The following is an 18859-nucleotide window of genomic DNA, read 5'->3' as shown; positions in this document are numbered from 1 at the left end:
GCTGGGGTCCCGTGGCTTGTGCGCATGTGGGGGATTCTGTACTTTGCCCACACAATCTCTGCTCAACTCGTTGATAACCTCCCTTCACATTTCGCACTGTCAATCGTGAATGATAATTCTTAAAATTTTACAGGTGTCCATGCTGCGTTTGCATACCGACGATTTGGTGTAAATCGGTTTCATGGGGATACAGTGCATTCGGAAAGTATTCAGACCCCTTGACTTTTTCATGGGGATACAGTGCATTCAGAAAGTATTCAGACCCCTTCACTTTTTCCACATTTTGTTACGTTACAGCCTTATTCTAAAATAGATTAAAAAAGAAGAACAATCCTCAGCAATCTACCATCAATTCTCCATAAGGACAAAGCAAAAACAGGTTTTTAGATTATTTTTGCAAATGTAAAAAATATACATCTGAAATATCACATTTGCATAAGTATTCAGACCCTTTACTCAGTACTGCGTTGAAGCACCTTTGGCAGCGATTACAGCCTCAAGTCTTGGATATGATGCTACAAGCTTGGCACACCTGTATTTGGGGAGTTTCTCCCATTCTCTCCAGATCCCCTCAAGCTTCCATTCTTCTCTGCAGATCCTCTCAAGCTCTGTCAGGTTTGATGGGGAGCGTCGCTGCACAGCTATTTTCAGGTCTCTCCAATAGAGGTTGACTGATTTTATGATTTTTCAACGCCGATACTAATTATTGGAGGACCAAAAAAAGCCGATCCCAATTAATCGGCCGTTTTAAATAATAATAATAATAATAAATTTAATTGTAATAATGACAATTACACTGAATTTAACTTAATATAATACATGAATAATGAAACATCCCCATTTTGTTTTAAATAATGCAAAAACAGTGTTGGAGAAGAACGTAAAAGTTCAATATGTGCCATAGGCTTGAAGTCATAAACAGCGCTGTGATTCAAGCATTGCTAACAGCTGCTGGCAAACGCAGTAAAGTTTGAATGAATGCTTACAAGCCTGCTGCTGCCTACCACTGCTCAGACTGCTCTATCAAATCAGACTTAATTATAATATAATAAACTCAGAAATACATGCCTTAGTTTCTGGATTTGACCATATTAATGACCTATCATTTTCGAAAACAAAACGTTTATTCTTTCAGTGAAATACAGAACGGTTCTGTATTTTATCGAACGGGTGGCAACCCTAAGTCTAAATATTGCTATTACATTGCACAACCTTCAATGTTATGCCATAATTATGTACAATTCTGGCAAATTAGTTCATTATGGGGTATTGTGTATAAATGCAGCAAAACAAGAAATGTCCCTTTTTCAGGACCCTGTCTATCAAATATAAGTCATAAAAATCCAAAAAACATCAGATCTTCATTGTAAAGGGTTTATACACTGTTTCCCATGCTTGTTCAATAAACAATTAATGAACATGCACCTGTGGAATAGTCGTTAAGACACTAACAGCTTACAGATAAAGGCAATTAAGTTATGAAAACTTAGGACACTAAAGGGGCCTTTCTACGTACTCTGAAAAACACCAAAAGAAAGATGCCCAGGGTCCCTGCTCATCTGCGTGAACATACTTTAGGCATGCTGCAAGGAGGCATGAGGACTGCAGATGTGGCCAGGGCAATAAATTGCAATGTCTGTACTGTGAGACGCCTAAGACGGCGCTACAGGGAGACAGGACGGACAGGTGAATGTCCTCGCAGTGGCAGACCACGTGTTACAACACCTGCACAGTATCGGTACATCTGAAAATCACACCTGCAGGACAGGTACAGGACGGCAACAACAACTGCCCCGATTTACACCAGGAATGCACAATCCCTCCATTAGTGCTCAGACTGTCCACAATAGGCTGAGAGAGGCTGGACTGAAGGCTTGTAGGCCTGTTAGGCAGGTCCTCACCAGACATCACCGGCAACAACGTCGCCTATGGGCACAAAACCCACCGTTTGTGCCCATAGGTGACGTTGTTGCCGGTGATGTCTGGTGAGGACTACCAATTTGCTTTTTTAATGTTTAATTTTTTTAAATTAAATGAAATTCACTGAGGATGGTCCTCCTCTGACTAGCCTCCACTGGTGCATTATCAAGTTGAAACATGAGGTGATGGCGGCAGATGAATGGCATGATAATGGGCCTCAGGATCTCGTCAAGGTATCCCTGTGTGTTCATATTGCTATTGATAAAATGCAATTGTGTTCATTGTCTGCCAATACCATAACCCCACCACCAACATGGGGCACTGTTCACAATGTTGAGATCAGCAAACTGCCCATCCACACAGCACGCACGATCTGCCCGGTACAGTTGAAACCGGGATTAATCCGTGAAGAGCACACTTAGCGTGCCAGTGGCCATCGAAGGTGATCATTTGCCCCCTGAAGTCGATTACGACATCGAATTGCAGTCAGGTCAAAACCCTGGTGAGGACGACAAGCACGCAGATGAGCTTCCCTGAGACAGTTGTGCAGAAATTCTTCAGTTGTGCAAACCCACATTTTCATCAGCTATCCGGGTGGCTGGTCTGAGATGATCCCGCAGGTGAAGAAGCCGGATGTGGAGGCCCTGGGCTGGCGTGCTTTCACATGGTCTGCGGTTGTGAGGCCGGTTGGACATACTGTAAAATTCTCTCAAATGACATTGGAGGCGGCGTATGGTACAGAAATTAACATTCAATTCTGTGGAAACAGCTGTCGTGATGTGACTCTCAATAGATGTGATGACTATTATTTATCTAATAATTACCTACTGTGTTTAACTGGATTAAATTAATCATGCAACAATTAACTCATTATCACCACAGGAAAAGTTGTTTACCGGTAGTGAACTTAAGTCACATATTAATCATTTTCTCATATCAGTCTCATTCTGAATGTCACAGACATCTTGAATCTACACAAACCTGAGTCTTACTGATTATTCCGTGCCGCACATTGATTTGATTATTTATTTACTAACAAACTAAGTGAAAACACAGGATACACACACGGTATAGGTTATTGATTAGAAACTTAATACAATGACAACAGGTCCATAGCGGACTAACACAATATGACACTTGTTACACAAGATGGAGAGTTAAAGAGAAGCAACACTTGGATAAATTTGGGAACTACGCTCACAGTAATCCTAATACCTTGCCCCGAACTGCCGCTCTTCTGGGTAAGAAGTAATGCATGTATTTACGTGTTGAATGTCTTCATCAGGTATCTCTGTTGGATCCAGGCCTTCGTGGAAAGGGTTCCGCTTGGTGAGAAGGGCTCGACTGGGCCGCCGCCTTTGAATGGCCTTCTCCTTCATTCTATGGTGTAAGGCTCTGATTGTCCACGAGGTCACAATGTCCTTCTTAGTTGTCTGTTTACTTGCACTCGTTCTAGAAGAGTGGACTTCTGAGCATGGTTAATCAGTGTCGATTATCCCCAGAATGGTGATGAGAACAGTGTATGTGATGATGATTTGAAGGGAATAACAGGATGGTCCTACTTAAAGTCACTTTCTTAGATACAGTACTTAGAACGGATACTCAACCGTAACATTGAATGTTAGAGGCTACTTCGTCTTCTTCAACCTTGTGTTGATTTCCAGGGTCGTGACTAATGTAGACCTAGCTGCAGCTTGTGGTCCATTTAATCTGGTATGTTTATCCTTAACTCAATCGTTTATACCCTCGGGTGGAAAGGGAGTGTTTTCGTCATGCTGACACGCTTTCTGGGCCCCCTGGCGCGTGGCTCGTTACGAGGCACAGTATCATAATTACTATGAACTCAGAGAACTAAAATCACAATCCTGTCGTCACAAAAACATTCTGTTCATCCTTGATATTTTCTACACCACGGATATACACAGTTTAAAAGTTAAAGTTACAATGTTTTCATTATAACGTCTTTATACCATTTTTAATGACATCCCAAAATACATATTCCATCTCAACATTTGGATGTTGAAATATATTGTCCCAATGTTCATTGTTGGATGTTGAATTTTTGGGCGGCAAAATCTTCTGTAACAAAGAGTCATTCCATACTAGAAACCAAAGGAATCGTCTGCTGGCTACAATTTACGATCGACGTGAGGTGTCGTAAACCCCCATATCAACCTGATCTCTGGATCCTCACAGGAGAGTCATGACACAGCTCTCGTGGACATTCCTGCAGTCAGCATGCCAATTGTACGCTCCCTCAACTTGAGACATCTGTGGCATTGTGTTGTATGACAAAACAGCACATTTTAGTGGACTTATATTGTCCCGAGCACGAGGTGCACCTCTGTAATGATCATGCTTTTTAATCAGCCACACCTGTCACGTGGATGGAATTATCTTGGCAAAGGAAAAATGCAAGCTAAGAGGGTTGTAAACAGATTTGCGCACAGAATGAGAGAACAGATGATAAAAACCAGTGTATATTCAAGTCCCCAAGAAAGTAGACCTCTCTGTTTACATCACATACACTATCAAGCATTTAACACACATTATCTAGATACTGACTGTTAGCACTTTGTGGCCTATAGCAACACCCCGAAAGAAAAGGCTTTAGATGAGACAGGTGAACTTGCAACCACAACACTTCAATAACACAAGACATGAGTTCTTCTATAAGCATTGCATGGATATGGCTCTAAATATACAGTGCATTCGGAAATTATTCAGACTCCTTGACTTTTTCCACATTTTGTTACATTAAAGCCTGATTCTAACATGGATACAATAATATTTTTTCCTTGATGTTTCTTCAACTTTACTGGAGTCCACCTGTGGTAAATTCAATTGATTGGACATGATTTGGAAAGGCACACACCTGTCTATATAAGGTCCCACAGTTGACATGCATGTCAGAGCAAAAACCAAGCCGTGAGGTCGAAGGAATTGTCCGTAGAGCTCAGAGACAGGATTGTTTAGATCTGTGGGAAGGGTACCAAAACATTTCTGCAGCATGGAAGGTCCCCAAGAACAGTGGCCTCCATCATTCCTAAATTGAAGAAGTTTGGAACCACCAAGACTCTTCCCAGAGTTTGCCAGCTGACCAACCTGAGCACTCGGGGGAGAAGGGCCTTGGTCAGGGAGGTGACCAAGAACCCGATGATCACTCTGACAGAGATCCTCTGTGGAGACGGGAGAATCTTCCAGAAGGACAACCATCTTTGAAGCACTCCACCAATCAGGCCTTTATGGTAGAGTGGCCAGATGGAAGTAACTCCTCAGTAAAAGGTACATGACAGCCCGCTTGGAGTTTGACAAAAGGCACCTAATGACTCTTAGACCAGAAACAAGATTCTCTGGTCTGAAGAAACTAAGATTGAACTCTTTGGACTGAATTCCAAGCGTCACGTATGGTGGTGGCAGCATCATACTGTGGGGATGTTTTTCACTAGTAGGGACTGGGAGACCGGTCAGAGTCGAGGGAAAGATGACATCAGACTGGGACGAAGGTTCACCTTCCAGCAGGACAATAAATCAAATAAAATGTTAATGGTCAAATACATGAGTTTAGCAGACGTTATTGCGGGTGTAGCCGAAATGCTTGTGCTTCTAGTTCCGACAATGCAGCAATATCTAACAAGTAATATCTAACAATTTCACAACAAATACCTAATACACACAAATCTAAGTGAAGGAGTGGAATTAAGAATATTTAAATATATGGATGAGCAATGTCAGAGCGGCATAGACTAAGATACAGTAGAATAGTATAGAATACAGTATATACATATGAGATGAGTAATGCAAGATCTGTAAACATTATTAAAGTGACATTATTAAAGTGAATAGTATTCCATTTCTTGAAGTGGCCAATGATTTCAAGTATGTGTATGTATGCCTCTCTGTGCTGGTGATGGCTGTTTTAACAGTCTGATGGTCAGACCAGCGTTGAATCGTCCTTAGCATGGGTACTTCCTGTTTGAGATTCTGCCTATAGGAAGGGAGGAGCAAAATGGAGTCGTGGTCAGATTTGATGAAAGGAGGGCGGGGGACTACCTTGTATGCATCCCAGAAGTTGGAATAACAATAGTCAAGTGTTTTTCCAGCGCGAGTAATACAGTCGATATGCTGATAGAATTTAGGTAGCCTTATACTCAAATTTGCTTTGTTAAAATCCCCGGCTACAATAAATGCAGCTTCAGGATATATGGTTTCCAGTTTCCATAATGTCCAGTGAAGTTCCTTGAGGGCCGTCGTGGTATCGGCTTGAGGGGTATATATACGGCTGTGACAATAACCGAAGAGAATTCTCTTGGGAGATAATACGGTCAGCATTTGATTGTGAGATATTCTTGGTCGGGTGAACAAAAGGACTTGAGTTCCTGTATGTTATTACAATTACACCATGAGTCGTTAATCATGAAACATGCACCCCCCTTCTTCTTCTTCCCAGGGAGATGTTTATTCCTGTCGGCACGATGAACTGAGAATCGATATGGCTGGACCGACTCCGACAGTATATCCCGAGAGACCCATGTTTCCGTGAAACAGAGTGTGTTACAATCCCTGATGTCTCTCTGGAAAGAAACTCTTGCCCTGATCTCGTCAACTTTGTTATCTAGGGACTGAACATTAGCAAGTATTATACTCAGAGGCGGTGGGTGGTGTGCGCGCCTTTACATCTGACTAGAAGACCGCTCCGAGTTCCTCTTCTTCACCTGCGTTGTTTTGGGTCGGCCTCTGGAATCAGTTCAATTGCTCTGGGTGGTGCGAACAAAGGATCCACTTTGGGAAATTCATATTCCTGATCGTAATGCTGGTAGTGCTGGTGAGTTACCACCGCTCTGATATCCAATAGTTCTTCCCGGCTGTATGTAATAACACATAACATTTTCTGGGCTAACAATGTAAGAAATAATACATTAAAAAAAAATACTGCAAAGTTTCCTAAGGACTGGAAGCGAGCCAATAACCCTAAGTACACAGCCAAGACAACACAGGAGTGGGTTCGTCTCTGAATGTCTTTGAGGGGCCAAGCCAGACCCTGGACATGAACCCGATTGAACATCTCTGAAGATATCTGAAAATAGCTGTGCAGCTGTGCACCCCATCCAATTCTCTACTGGTTGAAATTAAGTCTCTCAATTGATGAAATGTCAAATCAAATCAAATTTATTTGTCACATACACATGGTTAGCAGATGTTAATGCGAGTGTAGCGAAATGCTTGTGCTTCTAGTTCCAACAATGCAGTAATAACCAACAAGTAATCTAGCTAGCAATTCCAAAACTACTACCTTATAGACACAAGTGTAAGGGGATAAAGAATATGTACATAAAGATATATGAATGAGTGATGGTACAGGGCGGCATAGGCAAGATACAGTAGATGGTATCGAGTACAGTATATACATATGAGATGAGTAGTTAAAGTGGCAAGTGATACGTATTACAAAAGGATGCAGTAGATGGTATAGAGTACAGTGTATACATATGAGATGAATGATGTAGGGTATGTAAACATTATATTAGGTAGCATTGTTTAAAGTGGCAAGTGATATATTTTACCCATCAATTCCCATCATATTTTTCCCATCAATTCCCATTATTAAAGTGGCTGGAGTTGAGTCGGTGTGTTGGCAGCAGCCACTCAATGTTAGTGGTGGTTGTTTAACAGTCTGATGGCCTTGAGATAGAAGCTGTTTTTCAGTCTCTCGGTCCCAGCTTTGATGCACCTGTACTGACCTCGCCTTCTGGATGATAGCGGGGTGAACAGGCAGTGGCTCGGGTGGTTGTTGTCCTTGATGATCTTTATGGCCTTCCTGTGACATTGGGTGGTGTAGGTGTCCTGGAGGGCAGGTAGTTTGCCCCTGGTGATGTGTTGTGCAGACCTCACTACCCTCTGGAGAGCCTTACGGTTGTGGGCGGAGCAGTTTTCGTACCAGGCGGTGATACAGCCCGCCAGGATGCTCTCGATTGTGCATCTGTAGAAGTTTGTGAGTGCTTTTGGTGACAAGCCGAATTTCTTCAGCCTCCTGATGTTGAAGAGGCGCTGCTGCGCCTTCTTCACGATGCTGTCTGTGTGGGTGGACCAATTCAGTTTGTCTGTGATGTGTACGCCGAGGAACTTAAAACTTACTACCCTCTCCCCCTTACTGTTCCATCGATGTGGATAGGGGGGTGTTCCCTCTGCTGTTTCCTGAAGTCCACAATCATCTCCTTAGTTTTGTTGACGTTGAGTGTGAGGTTATTTTCCTGACACCACACTCCGAGGGCCCTCACCTCCTCCCTGTAGGCCGTCTCGTCGTTGTTGGTAATCAAGCCTTCCACTGTTGTGTCGTCCGCAAACTTGATGATTGAGTTGGAGGCGTGCGTGGCCACGCAGTCGTGGGTGAACAGGGAGTACAGGAGAGGGCTCAGAACGCACCCTTGTGGGGCCCCAGTGTTGAGGATCAGCGGGGTGGAGATGATGTTGCCTACCCTCACCACCTGGGGACGGCCCGTCAGGAAGTCCAGTACCCAGTTGCACAGGGCGGGGTCGAGACCCAGGGTCTTGAGCTTGATGACGAGCTTGGAGGGCACTATGGTGTTAAATGCCGAGCTGTTGCCGATGAACAGCATTCTCACATAGGTATTCCTCTTGTCCAGATGGGTTAGGGCAGTGTGCAGTGTGGTTGAGATTGCATCGTCTGTGGACCTATTTGGGCGGTAAGCAAATTGGAGTGGGTCTAGGGTGTCAGGTAGGGTGGAGGTAATATGGTCCTTGACTAGTCTCTCAAAGCACTTCATGATGACGGAAGTGAGTACTACAGGGCGGGGCGGTAGTCGTTTAGCTCAGTTACCTTAGCTTTCTTGGGAACAGGAACAATGGTGGCCCTCTTGAAGCATGTGGGAACAGCAGACTGGGATAGGGATTGATTGAATATGTCCGTAAACACACCAGCCAGCTGGTCTGCGCATGCTCTGAGGGCTCGGCTGGGGATGCCGTCTGGGCCTGCAGCCTTGCGAGGGTTAACACGTTTAAATGTTTTCCTCACGTCGGCTGCAGTGAAGGAAAGTCTGCATGTTTTGGTTGCGGGCCGTGTCAGTGGCACTGTATTGTCCTCAAAGTAGGCAAAAAAGTTATTTAGTCTGCTTGGGAGCAAGACATCCTGGTCCGTGACGGGGCTGTTTTTTTTTTGTAATCCGTGATTGACTGTAGACCCTGCCACATACCTCTTGTGTCTGAGCCGTTGAATTGAGATTCTACTTTATCTCTATACTGACGCTTAGCTTGTTTGATTGCCTTGCGGAGGGAATAGCTACACTGTTTGTATTCGGTCATGTTTCCGGTCACCTTGCCCTGATTAAAAGCAATGGTTCACGCTTTCAGTTTCACGCGAATGCTGCCATCAATCCACGGTTTCTGGTTTGGGAATGTTTTAGTCATTGCTATGGGAACGACATCTTCAACGCACGTTCTAATGAACTCCCACACCGAATCAGCGTATTCGTCAATGTTGTTATTTGACGCAATACGAAACATATCCCAGTCCACTTGATGGAAGCAGTCTTGGAGTGTGGAATCAGATTGGTCGGACCAGCGTTGAACAGCGTTGATCCGCTTCACGAAAGACATATTCTTGGTCGTACTGATGGTGAGTTGACGCTGCTCTTATATTCAGTAGTTCTTCTCGACTGTATGTAATGAAACCTAAGATGACCTGGGGTACCAGTGTAAGAAATAACACATAAAAAAACTGCATAGTTTCCTAGGAATGCGAAGCGAGGCGGCCATCTCTGTCGGCGCAGGAAGTGTATATATGCAAGCTAGCACATATCCTGTGTCCTCAGGACAGGTACCAAACGTTTTAGCTTCCACACAGATCGGCTACGTAGCTAGCCACACATCCATAGGCATACAGGTATTTCTATCCTCTACTACACAATAAGCAAGAAAATAGTTAGCTAGCTACGTTAGTTCAGCTGCATTGCATGGCAAATATCAACAAGGCAAGCTTGCAAAATGTTACATTCAATTTGCAATAAAAGCTTCAGCTAGCTAGATTCATTACATCCACTGTTTCACAAGACGACAGCATGATTTTCTCAGGAGACCCTAAAACATTAAACAATATGAATTACAATGTCATACTCATGTCACAATGCCAATAAAGCTAGCTAGCTAGCTGGCTAATGTTAGCTAGTCAGCTAGCTTGCTAAATACCGATTTTCATAAATTAACTTTATGACAAAAGAATATGCATAATCGTTTGTCTTTACATTAACATATTTCTTTCAACTGTACATTTTTACATGATTCATTATGACGTTATAATTACTTACATTTGCTTCTGTCCTAGTATTTTTGTCAGCCATCTTTGCTAATGTCAATCTACTATCCTCCATAGTACAAAAGTTGACTTATTCTATTGGTCAGTTTTGTCGTTCTGTGCGAGAAATGAATATATCCAAACAGACTCTGGGACGATAGTTTCCAAATTAATTACAACCACTGTTACATCATGTGAGAACTTTTATCTTAAAGTTGGATCATTATTATGCTATTTCTTCACATTATAATTATAATATTATAATAATATGCAGCAATGCGCACATGGCAGTAGGCCGAAGGCGATAAGTGTGAATGTAATGTACATATGACAGATGAAAATATCCTTTAGAGATGTAGAATGAGGGAAGATGCAACAACTAGCATGAGTTTTTAATATGACTAGGATTGTGTCTGCTGTATAACGAAAGAAATTTGAGAACATTTATATATATATATTTGTATAAAATAATCCCCTTAACGTGCCTGTGGTTGGAACACGGTAAGACATGCCTCACAAAATGACAAAAAAAACATCCAGGTTTTAAACAATGAAATGTATGGTTAAATAGTTTCAAAATGTTGACTGTCTCCGCTCAGATTGCAAGATGGGTGATGTTGCTGTGTGCAACAGGTACTGACATTTCTCTCCAATCTGAACGAACAGTGTCTCGAGTATTAAAGAATCAAGCTTTTATACGCTAATATGAATTATCCTACATTATATTTGTTAAACATGACTGACATTTAACCTATATATATATATGTGTGTTATATACAATCTCATTCAAATTTGGCTACATTTTCTGGCGCCTCCCTCCTGTCAGCATCGATCTGGACATGACAGACTGTACTCAATACCCATAGGCTATCACCTACACCTTGACATTTAGGCGAATTATTTATGTGCATTTACATACACATGTTTTTCTTAAAAGAATAGCAAGTGTTTTTCAGTTTAATTTGCTATTTTGGTTCATGTCCTTGTTGCTCTAGCACGGCTAATCCCAAACGGGGGTACACGCAATGCCGCCGGGGGGTACGCCAAATACAAATCTGATTCACATTTCCAATCAGTCCTTTTAGATTTTCCAACATTTGGGTAAAGTTTATTTTGCTTCACAGCCTAAAATAAAATTAAACCATGTAGTGTTCAGCGAAATAACAACACAATGTCAAATTCAGGTAGCCGAGTCAAATAATTAACATCCAATCACATTAACCGTTACTCTCTCGTGGTAAACCTTCACTCTTGTACAGACATTTAGAAACGAAGCACGCCAATTAGAAAAATAAGTCACAGGAGGTTTTTTTGCAGGAATTAAGAAGATTTTCGAGTAGTAAGACATGTATAAAAGCAACAGATACCATTAATAAGAAGGGGCTAGAAGCGTCTTATAATGTGAGCGAGCAGCTCGGACAGGCTCGCCCCATACTATTGTGGATGACTTCATTCGTCCGCATGTGGCTGCGCAACGACAGCTACCTGGTCATCGAGAAGGATGGTGAGGAGGTGTGGAACTCTGCCTCCTCCAAGGGCCAGAAGTGAAGAGGTTGACTGCAGCTCCTCCAAAGATTCAGCGAAACAAACCTTCAATTGACATTTTAGAGGAGTGGCCTCAACACACTGGCGACAGAGCTCATTCAGTAAAGAGAATGTTAAAAAGTAGATTTTCTGTGTGCTTGTGTTTGTTTTCCTGGGGTCTTTATCTTTTACTTGATAATTAAGTCATTTGTAAAACATGCAATTGGATATATGCAGGTAATAAAGCATATAATGTTGCACCGGAAATATTGAGTATATAAATAGACTAATAAAACATCTGCTATAGTCAAGTTTTCCTAGCCACCTTCTACATCTGCATTGCTCACTGTTTGGGGTTTTAGGCTGTATTTCTGTGTAGCACTTTGTGACATCTGCTGATGTGAAAACGGCTTTATAAATTGGATTGAAATTGGATTGATTAGACTGCCCTGGTGCAGGGTTAAGAACGTCCCTTGGAGGGAAAAAAAACATAACACTATCTCCAAAATGTTAAGGGACTTTATATGAAGGACAGAGTGTTATGGATTGTCATTATTACACCATCATAAACAAATAAAATAATAAATTATTATTATCAAGCATTTCTTCACATTGTACTTTGCTGTTATATTATTGTCATCATTGTTCGATCTGACACTTTACACCTGAATGTGAAAATGAACAACAATGTAGTGGAGTATTAGTTTATATCATCTCTATAAATACAATGTACACGGTGTAGTAGAGTATTAGTTTATATCATCTCTATAAATACAATGTACACAGTGTAGTAGAGTATTAGTTTATATCATCTCTATAAATACAATGTACACGGTGTAGTAGAGTATTAGTTTATATCATCTCTATAAATACAATGTACACGGTGTAGTAGAGTATTAGTTTATATCATCTCTATAAATACAATGTACACGGTGTAGTAGAGTATTAGTTTATATCATCTCTATAAATACAATGTACACGGTGTAGTAGAGTATTAGTTTATATCATCTCTATAAATACAATGTACACGGTGTAGTGGAGTATTAGTTTATATCATCTCTATAAATACAATGTACACGGTGTAGTAGAGTATTAGTTTATATCATCTCTATAAATACAATGTACACGGTGTAGTAGAGTATTAGTTTATATCATCTCTATAAATACAATTTACACGGTGTAGTAGAGTATTAGTTTATATCATCTCTATAAATACAATTTACACGGTGTAGTAGAGTATTAGTTTATATCATCTCTATAAATACAATGTACAAGGTGTAGTGGAGTATTAGTTTATATCATCTCTATAAACGGTGTAGTGGAGTATTAGTTGATATCATCTCTATAAATACAATGTACACGGTGTAGTAGAGTATTAGTTTATATCATCTCTATAAATACAATGTACACGGTGTAGTAGAGTATTAGTTTATATCATCTCTATAAATAAAATGTACACGGTGTAGTAGAGTATTAGTTTATATCATCTCTATAAATACAATGTACACGGTGTAGTGGAGTATTAGTTTATATCATCTCTATAAATACAATGTACACGGTGTAGTGGAGTATTAGTTTATATCATCTCTATAAATACAATGTACACGGTGTAGTAGAGTATTAGTTTATATCATCTCTATAAATACAATGTACACGGTGTAGTAGAGTATTAGTTTATATCATCTCTATAAATACAATGTACACGGTGTAGTGGAGTATTAGTTTATATCATCTCTATAAATACAATGTACACGGTGTAGTGGAGTATTAGTTTATATCATCTCTATAAATACAATGTACACGGTGTAGTGGAGTATTAGTTTATATCATCTCTATAAATACAATGTACACGGTGTAGTAGAGTATTAGTTTATATCATCTCTATAAATACAATGTACACGGTGTAGTAGAGTATTAGTTTATATCATCTCTATAAATACAATGTACACGGTGTAGTGGAGTATTAGTTTATATCATCTCTATAAATACAATGTACACGGTGTAGTGGAGTATTAGTTTATATCATCTCTATAAATACAATGTACACGGTGTAGTGGAGTATTAGTTTATATCATCTCTATAAATACAATGTACACGGTGTAGTAGAGTATTAGTTTATATCATCTCTATAAATACAATGTACACGGTGTAGTAGAGTATTAGTTTATATCATCTCTATAAATACAATTTACACGGTGTAGTAGAGTATTAGTTTATATCATCTCTATAAATACAATTTACACGGTGTAGTAGAGTATTAGTTTATATCATCTCTATAAATACAATGTACAAGGTGTAGTGGAGTATTAGTTTATATCATCTCTATAAACGGTGTAGTGGAGTATTAGTTGATATCATCTCTATAAATACAATGTACACGGTGTAGTAGAGTATTAGTTTATATCATCTCTATAAATACAATGTACACGGTGTAGTAGAGTATTAGTTTATATCATCTCTATAAATAAAATGTACACGGTGTAGTAGAGTATTAGTTTATATCATCTCTATAAATACAATGTACACGGTGTAGTGGAGTATTAGTTTATATCATCTCTATAAATACAATGTACACGGTGTAGTGGAGTATTAGTTTATATCATCTCTATAAATACAATGTACACGGTGTAGTAGAGTATTAGTTTATATCATCTCTATAAATACAATGTACACGGTGTAGTAGAGTATTAGTTTATATCATCTCTATAAATACAATGTACACGGTGTAGTAGAGTATTAGTTTATATCATCTCTATAAATACAATGTACACGGTGTAGTGGAGTATTAGTTTATATCATCTCTATAAATACAATGTACACGGTGTAGTGGAGTATTAGTTTATATCATCTCTATAAATACAATGTACACGGTGTAGTGGAGTATTAGTTTATATCATCTCTATAAATACAATGTACACGGTGTAGTGGAGTATTAGTTTATATCATCTCTATAAATACAATGTACACGGTGTAGTGGAGTATTAGTTTATATCATCTCTATAAATACAATGTACACGGTGTAGTGGAGTATTAGTTTATATCATCTCTATAAATACAATGTACACGGTGTAATAGAGTATTAGTTTATATCATCTCTATAAATACAATGTACACGGTGTAGTGGAGTATTAGTTTATATCATCTCTATAAATACAATGTACACGGTGTAGTGGAGTATTAGTTTATATCATCTCTATAAATACAATGTACACGGTGTAGTGGAGTATTAGTTTATATCATCTCTATAAATACAATGTACACGGTGTAATAGAGTATTAGTTTATATCATCTCTATAAATACAATGTACACGGTGTAGTGGAGTATTAGTTTATATCATCTCTATAAATACAATGTACACGGTGTAGTGGAGTATTAGTTTATATCATCTCTATAAATACAATGTACACGGTGTAATAGAGTATTAGTTTATATCATCTCTATAAATACAATGTACACGGTGTAGTGGAGTATTAGTTTATATCATCTCTATAAACGGTGTAGTGGAGTATTAGTTTATATCATCTCTATAAATACAATGTACACGGTGTAGTAGAGTATTAGTTTATATCATCTCTATAAATACAATGTACACAGTGTAGTAGAGTATTAGTTTATATCATCTCTATAAATACAATGTACACGGTGTAGTAGAGTATTAGTTTATATCATCTCTATAAATACAATGTACACGGTGTAGTGGACTATTAGTTGATATCATCTCTATAAATACAATGTACACAGTGTAGTAGAGTATTAGTTGATATCATCTCTATAAATACAATTTCAACTGAAGTCCATCTTCAGATTTGCAGATAGGTTAAACGACTACAGCCTGCCAGAGACATGATCCCATGTTCCCCCCTCGCCCCGTTCTAACTGAATTTGCACAGATAGTGATGCTCTCATAATGTCCCTTTTGAGTACACTTCAGTAAATTAGCAGATAGCTAGATCTGGATCTCAATGCAGAGAACAGGTACAGTTTTCTTTCCATTTTCACAGATAAAAACCTTGTGCATGTTGGATCTAATCATATTCACAAACAAGTCAGACGCCTCTCGCAAATCTAATCAGATTATTTTAAATTACACCTTGAAAGAAGCTTGTCTATTAGTCTGGAAGGAATGCTGACTTCAGCAGAAGAGCAACAGCATTTCTCAAATAAAGGGAGAGATACAGTTTTCATTTGATTTCATGTTAATCGTGGGCAAATATTATTACGTGGTCAAATATTATTATTGGTGTTGACAGTTAAATGCTGGCCCTTACTCAGAGGGAAAGAATAACGACTTAGCTATTTTGTAGTAACACAACATTTCATTTTACAGTAGCCTTTCATACCTAACCCTTCAGAGTTTATTGGCAATTGAAAATGTGCGCTCTTACTTGCTTGGTGATCGTTCGACACATTACATTAAAGTATCTCTTTCAAGGAAGAAACAGATGTGAAAGGCCTTCATATACAAAATGATGTTATCAGTGAAAACTGATACTTTTACTTGGTCTTCACCCACATCTTCAATCACAAATAAATACTTGTGATTATTTGTTTTTATCTTCTCCAACAGATTGTTTTTACTGTAGGGGAAAGGGCACCTTCATCAAAAAGGTCAGGTTCTGATGGAAGCTGTTTTCAAACATCAAAAGATTTCAAAAAATAAATAAATAAGAATAAATAAGAATATACAATTGATTGATTGAAGGGAAACTTTCCAACATTTCCAAAACTCCTTGGAAATGGTAAATACAAGGTTCCAACTGGAAAATAACTACTTCAACAACTGTCCCAAGTTAGAGATAACGTTGATACCCCGAGTTTACAAGTTGTGACATTTCATCACTGACCTTTCACCTTTTCAACCAAAAGATGATCGAGCAAATCCATTGACAGTGTCAAACGTATCAATGTGGATAATGTAGCTAGTGTGACCATACTCTCAACGTTAGCTAACTTTATCATGAGCAACGTTAGATAGCTCACCACCCGAGCTAAAATCTCTTCGGTTGAAATAATTTTTTTTTAAACTTGAACACAATCACGTCAAATGTATGACTCATAACTGGGAGATTTCTCAGTTCCGATGAGCATTTGAAGACAGCATTAATGTGCTTGCTGAAGGCCACACCGTTAGTGATATTCCTTAGCCAATCTGAAGCACGACCAGTACTGGTACCTCGAAAAACTAAATAGGACACATCAAAGTAACGATATACTGTACTGATCGGCTAAAGGTAGAGGGTGTTAAAAACAACATTCAATATTTATCTAGAATGCAAAGCATGCCTACCAGCTAACACTTTTTCAGTAGCTAAATAATTCCCCCAAAAATGTAGGGGCTAATTAGTCACTACTATGAATGAAATTCAGAGGAACACTTGGTCACCAACAATCAAACTTTAAAACCGATTTGATCTTTTAAAAGATTATCACAAGACCAGTTCAAAACAAGTATTTAGCACCCTCAATGTGTCCAGCCAGATCCACCAGCTGAAGATGATTAAAGTCTAATCTAGGCAATCTAATCCAAACTATGAAAGCATCTTATTTTTCAAGATTCCAGTCCAATTAATTACCACACGTTTTACTGGGTTCATGGGTGTCTTATGCATCTCAGTGTCCATTCAGCCATGAAAGAAACCTGTATTCTGCTTCAAACTCCTCCTCCACTCTCTCCATCTTGCCCTCTTCTCCGTGGGTATAAAAAGGACAGTCCTTTACCAGCTTCACTTCATCTGGAACCTCCAGCCATATCAATCCAAACTACTGAACCACACACGGCCTGTGAGTATCATAAGGGGGGTTTACCAACTTAAGTATCTGGGTATAGCATGTATCCTGCTAAATGTTGTATTACGGGAGATAACTCCAAGCAGTGATTTCAATCATCTAAAAACAGAAATGTCTTTGAAGGTCAAAACTGTCAAAATGTCTCATGTGAAGGGTGCTAATTCACCTTTTGAAAGGTGGACCACTGAATGGTCCATTATTGGACTATTTTTATACATTTTTGCCATGCAAATATTTGCTAAGGGAATTTAGAAAATGCAAAGGTATGTATTACATTTCTTTTTGCTAAGCAGGGTTTATTGACTTATTATTTACTTATTCTTTATTTCAGAATCATGAGCAGGAACTACATGTCCAAGTATGATGAGATGCGTAAGGGAGACATCTTATGGTCCAATAACAAGGAATACAAGGCAGTTTTCCAGGTAGGTTTAAAGTGTCTTAAAAGCTGCTATAGGAATACATTTACAGAGAGACAGACCATGTGTCATCTGCAGTCAGCTGAACTAGGGTAGTGTCTCCCAAACGGTTTGTGTGTTTGCACCTACCTAAAAACCTTTCAAATTGCTGTGCATACCACAATCGTTTATCTCTCGTCTACACAGGAGGACGGTAACTTTGTCATCTATGGCTGGAGGCAGATGTGGTCCTCTGACACCGCCGGCCAGTGTGACGCCTACCGCCTGTGCATGCAGGACGACTGCAACTTTGTCATGTACAAGAGGGATAACAAGATGATGTGGCAAACCAAGAGCCAGGGTCAAGGGTTCAAGATGTGCCGCATGTACCTGCGTAACGACGGCAACCTGGTTGTTGAGAAGGACGGAGAAGAAATGTGGAACTCTTCTTCCTCCAAGGGCCACAGGCAGTGAATGTCCTCAACTGGCTCTGTCCTAAGGGTCATCAAGGAAGATGACTACTCACACTCTGTACCATAAATCAAATCCCTGTGTTCCAATATCCACATTAACATACCACTTAGAATGAAGTGATGTGCTGTGTATGAGTTATAAGTGGTATGCTAGTGTGTATATCAGAACATAGCCTGAAGGTATCTGACTCACAGTGAAAAGATTATGCAATAAACATTTTAAATGCCCCAAAACTTTCTTGTGAATCATATGTTTTTTTCAGTTCCTGATGCTTGTCCACATGATTTTTGAGCCCGATGAGAAATGTAATCCTTCTTTCCATTAAGTAATCACTGGTCTGAAAAAGTTGGCAAGAGGAAAGCCTTAGGTTGCTAAGTTGGTCGCACTTTATTTTGATAGTTCCCTATAGATTATCTCATTTGTTCACTTGTAGCTTGCTGTTTGGAC

The 18859-nt window shown here is 39.5% G+C and overlaps 1 protein-coding gene across 1 annotated transcript; it reads left to right on the top strand.

The window, feature by feature from the left end:
* The first annotated feature begins 17400 nt into the window (after positions 1-17400).
* On the top strand, positions 17401-18645 carry LOC118401736 (uncharacterized). Its single transcript, XM_035799314.2, has 3 exons — positions 17401-17534; positions 17872-17965; positions 18146-18645. The coding sequence occupies exons 2-3, from the start codon at positions 17876-17878 to the stop codon at positions 18410-18412; spliced, it is 357 nt and encodes a 118-aa protein (XP_035655207.1). The 5' UTR covers positions 17401-17534; positions 17872-17875; the 3' UTR covers positions 18413-18645.
* Positions 18646-18859: the final 214 nt, after the last annotated feature.

The sequence above is a fragment of the Oncorhynchus keta genome, chromosome 23, assembly GCF_023373465.1.
Source record: "Oncorhynchus keta strain PuntledgeMale-10-30-2019 chromosome 23, Oket_V2, whole genome shotgun sequence".
In the NCBI taxonomy this organism is placed as follows: domain Eukaryota; kingdom Metazoa; phylum Chordata; class Actinopteri; order Salmoniformes; family Salmonidae; genus Oncorhynchus; species Oncorhynchus keta.
Note: the sequence above shows the minus strand (reverse complement) of the source record. Positions and strands in the feature narration are given on the sequence as shown.

Excerpts from the sequence above, each read along its gene's own strand:
- LOC118401736 (XM_035799314.2), top strand. The coding sequence starts at position 17,876 with ATGAGCAGGAACTACATGTCCAAGTATGATGAGATGCGTAAGGGAGAC. Across the intron at positions 17,966-18,145 it reads AATACAAGGCAGTTTTCCAG|GAGGACGGTAACTTTGTCAT; the intron begins GTAGGTTTAAAG and ends TCGTCTACACAG.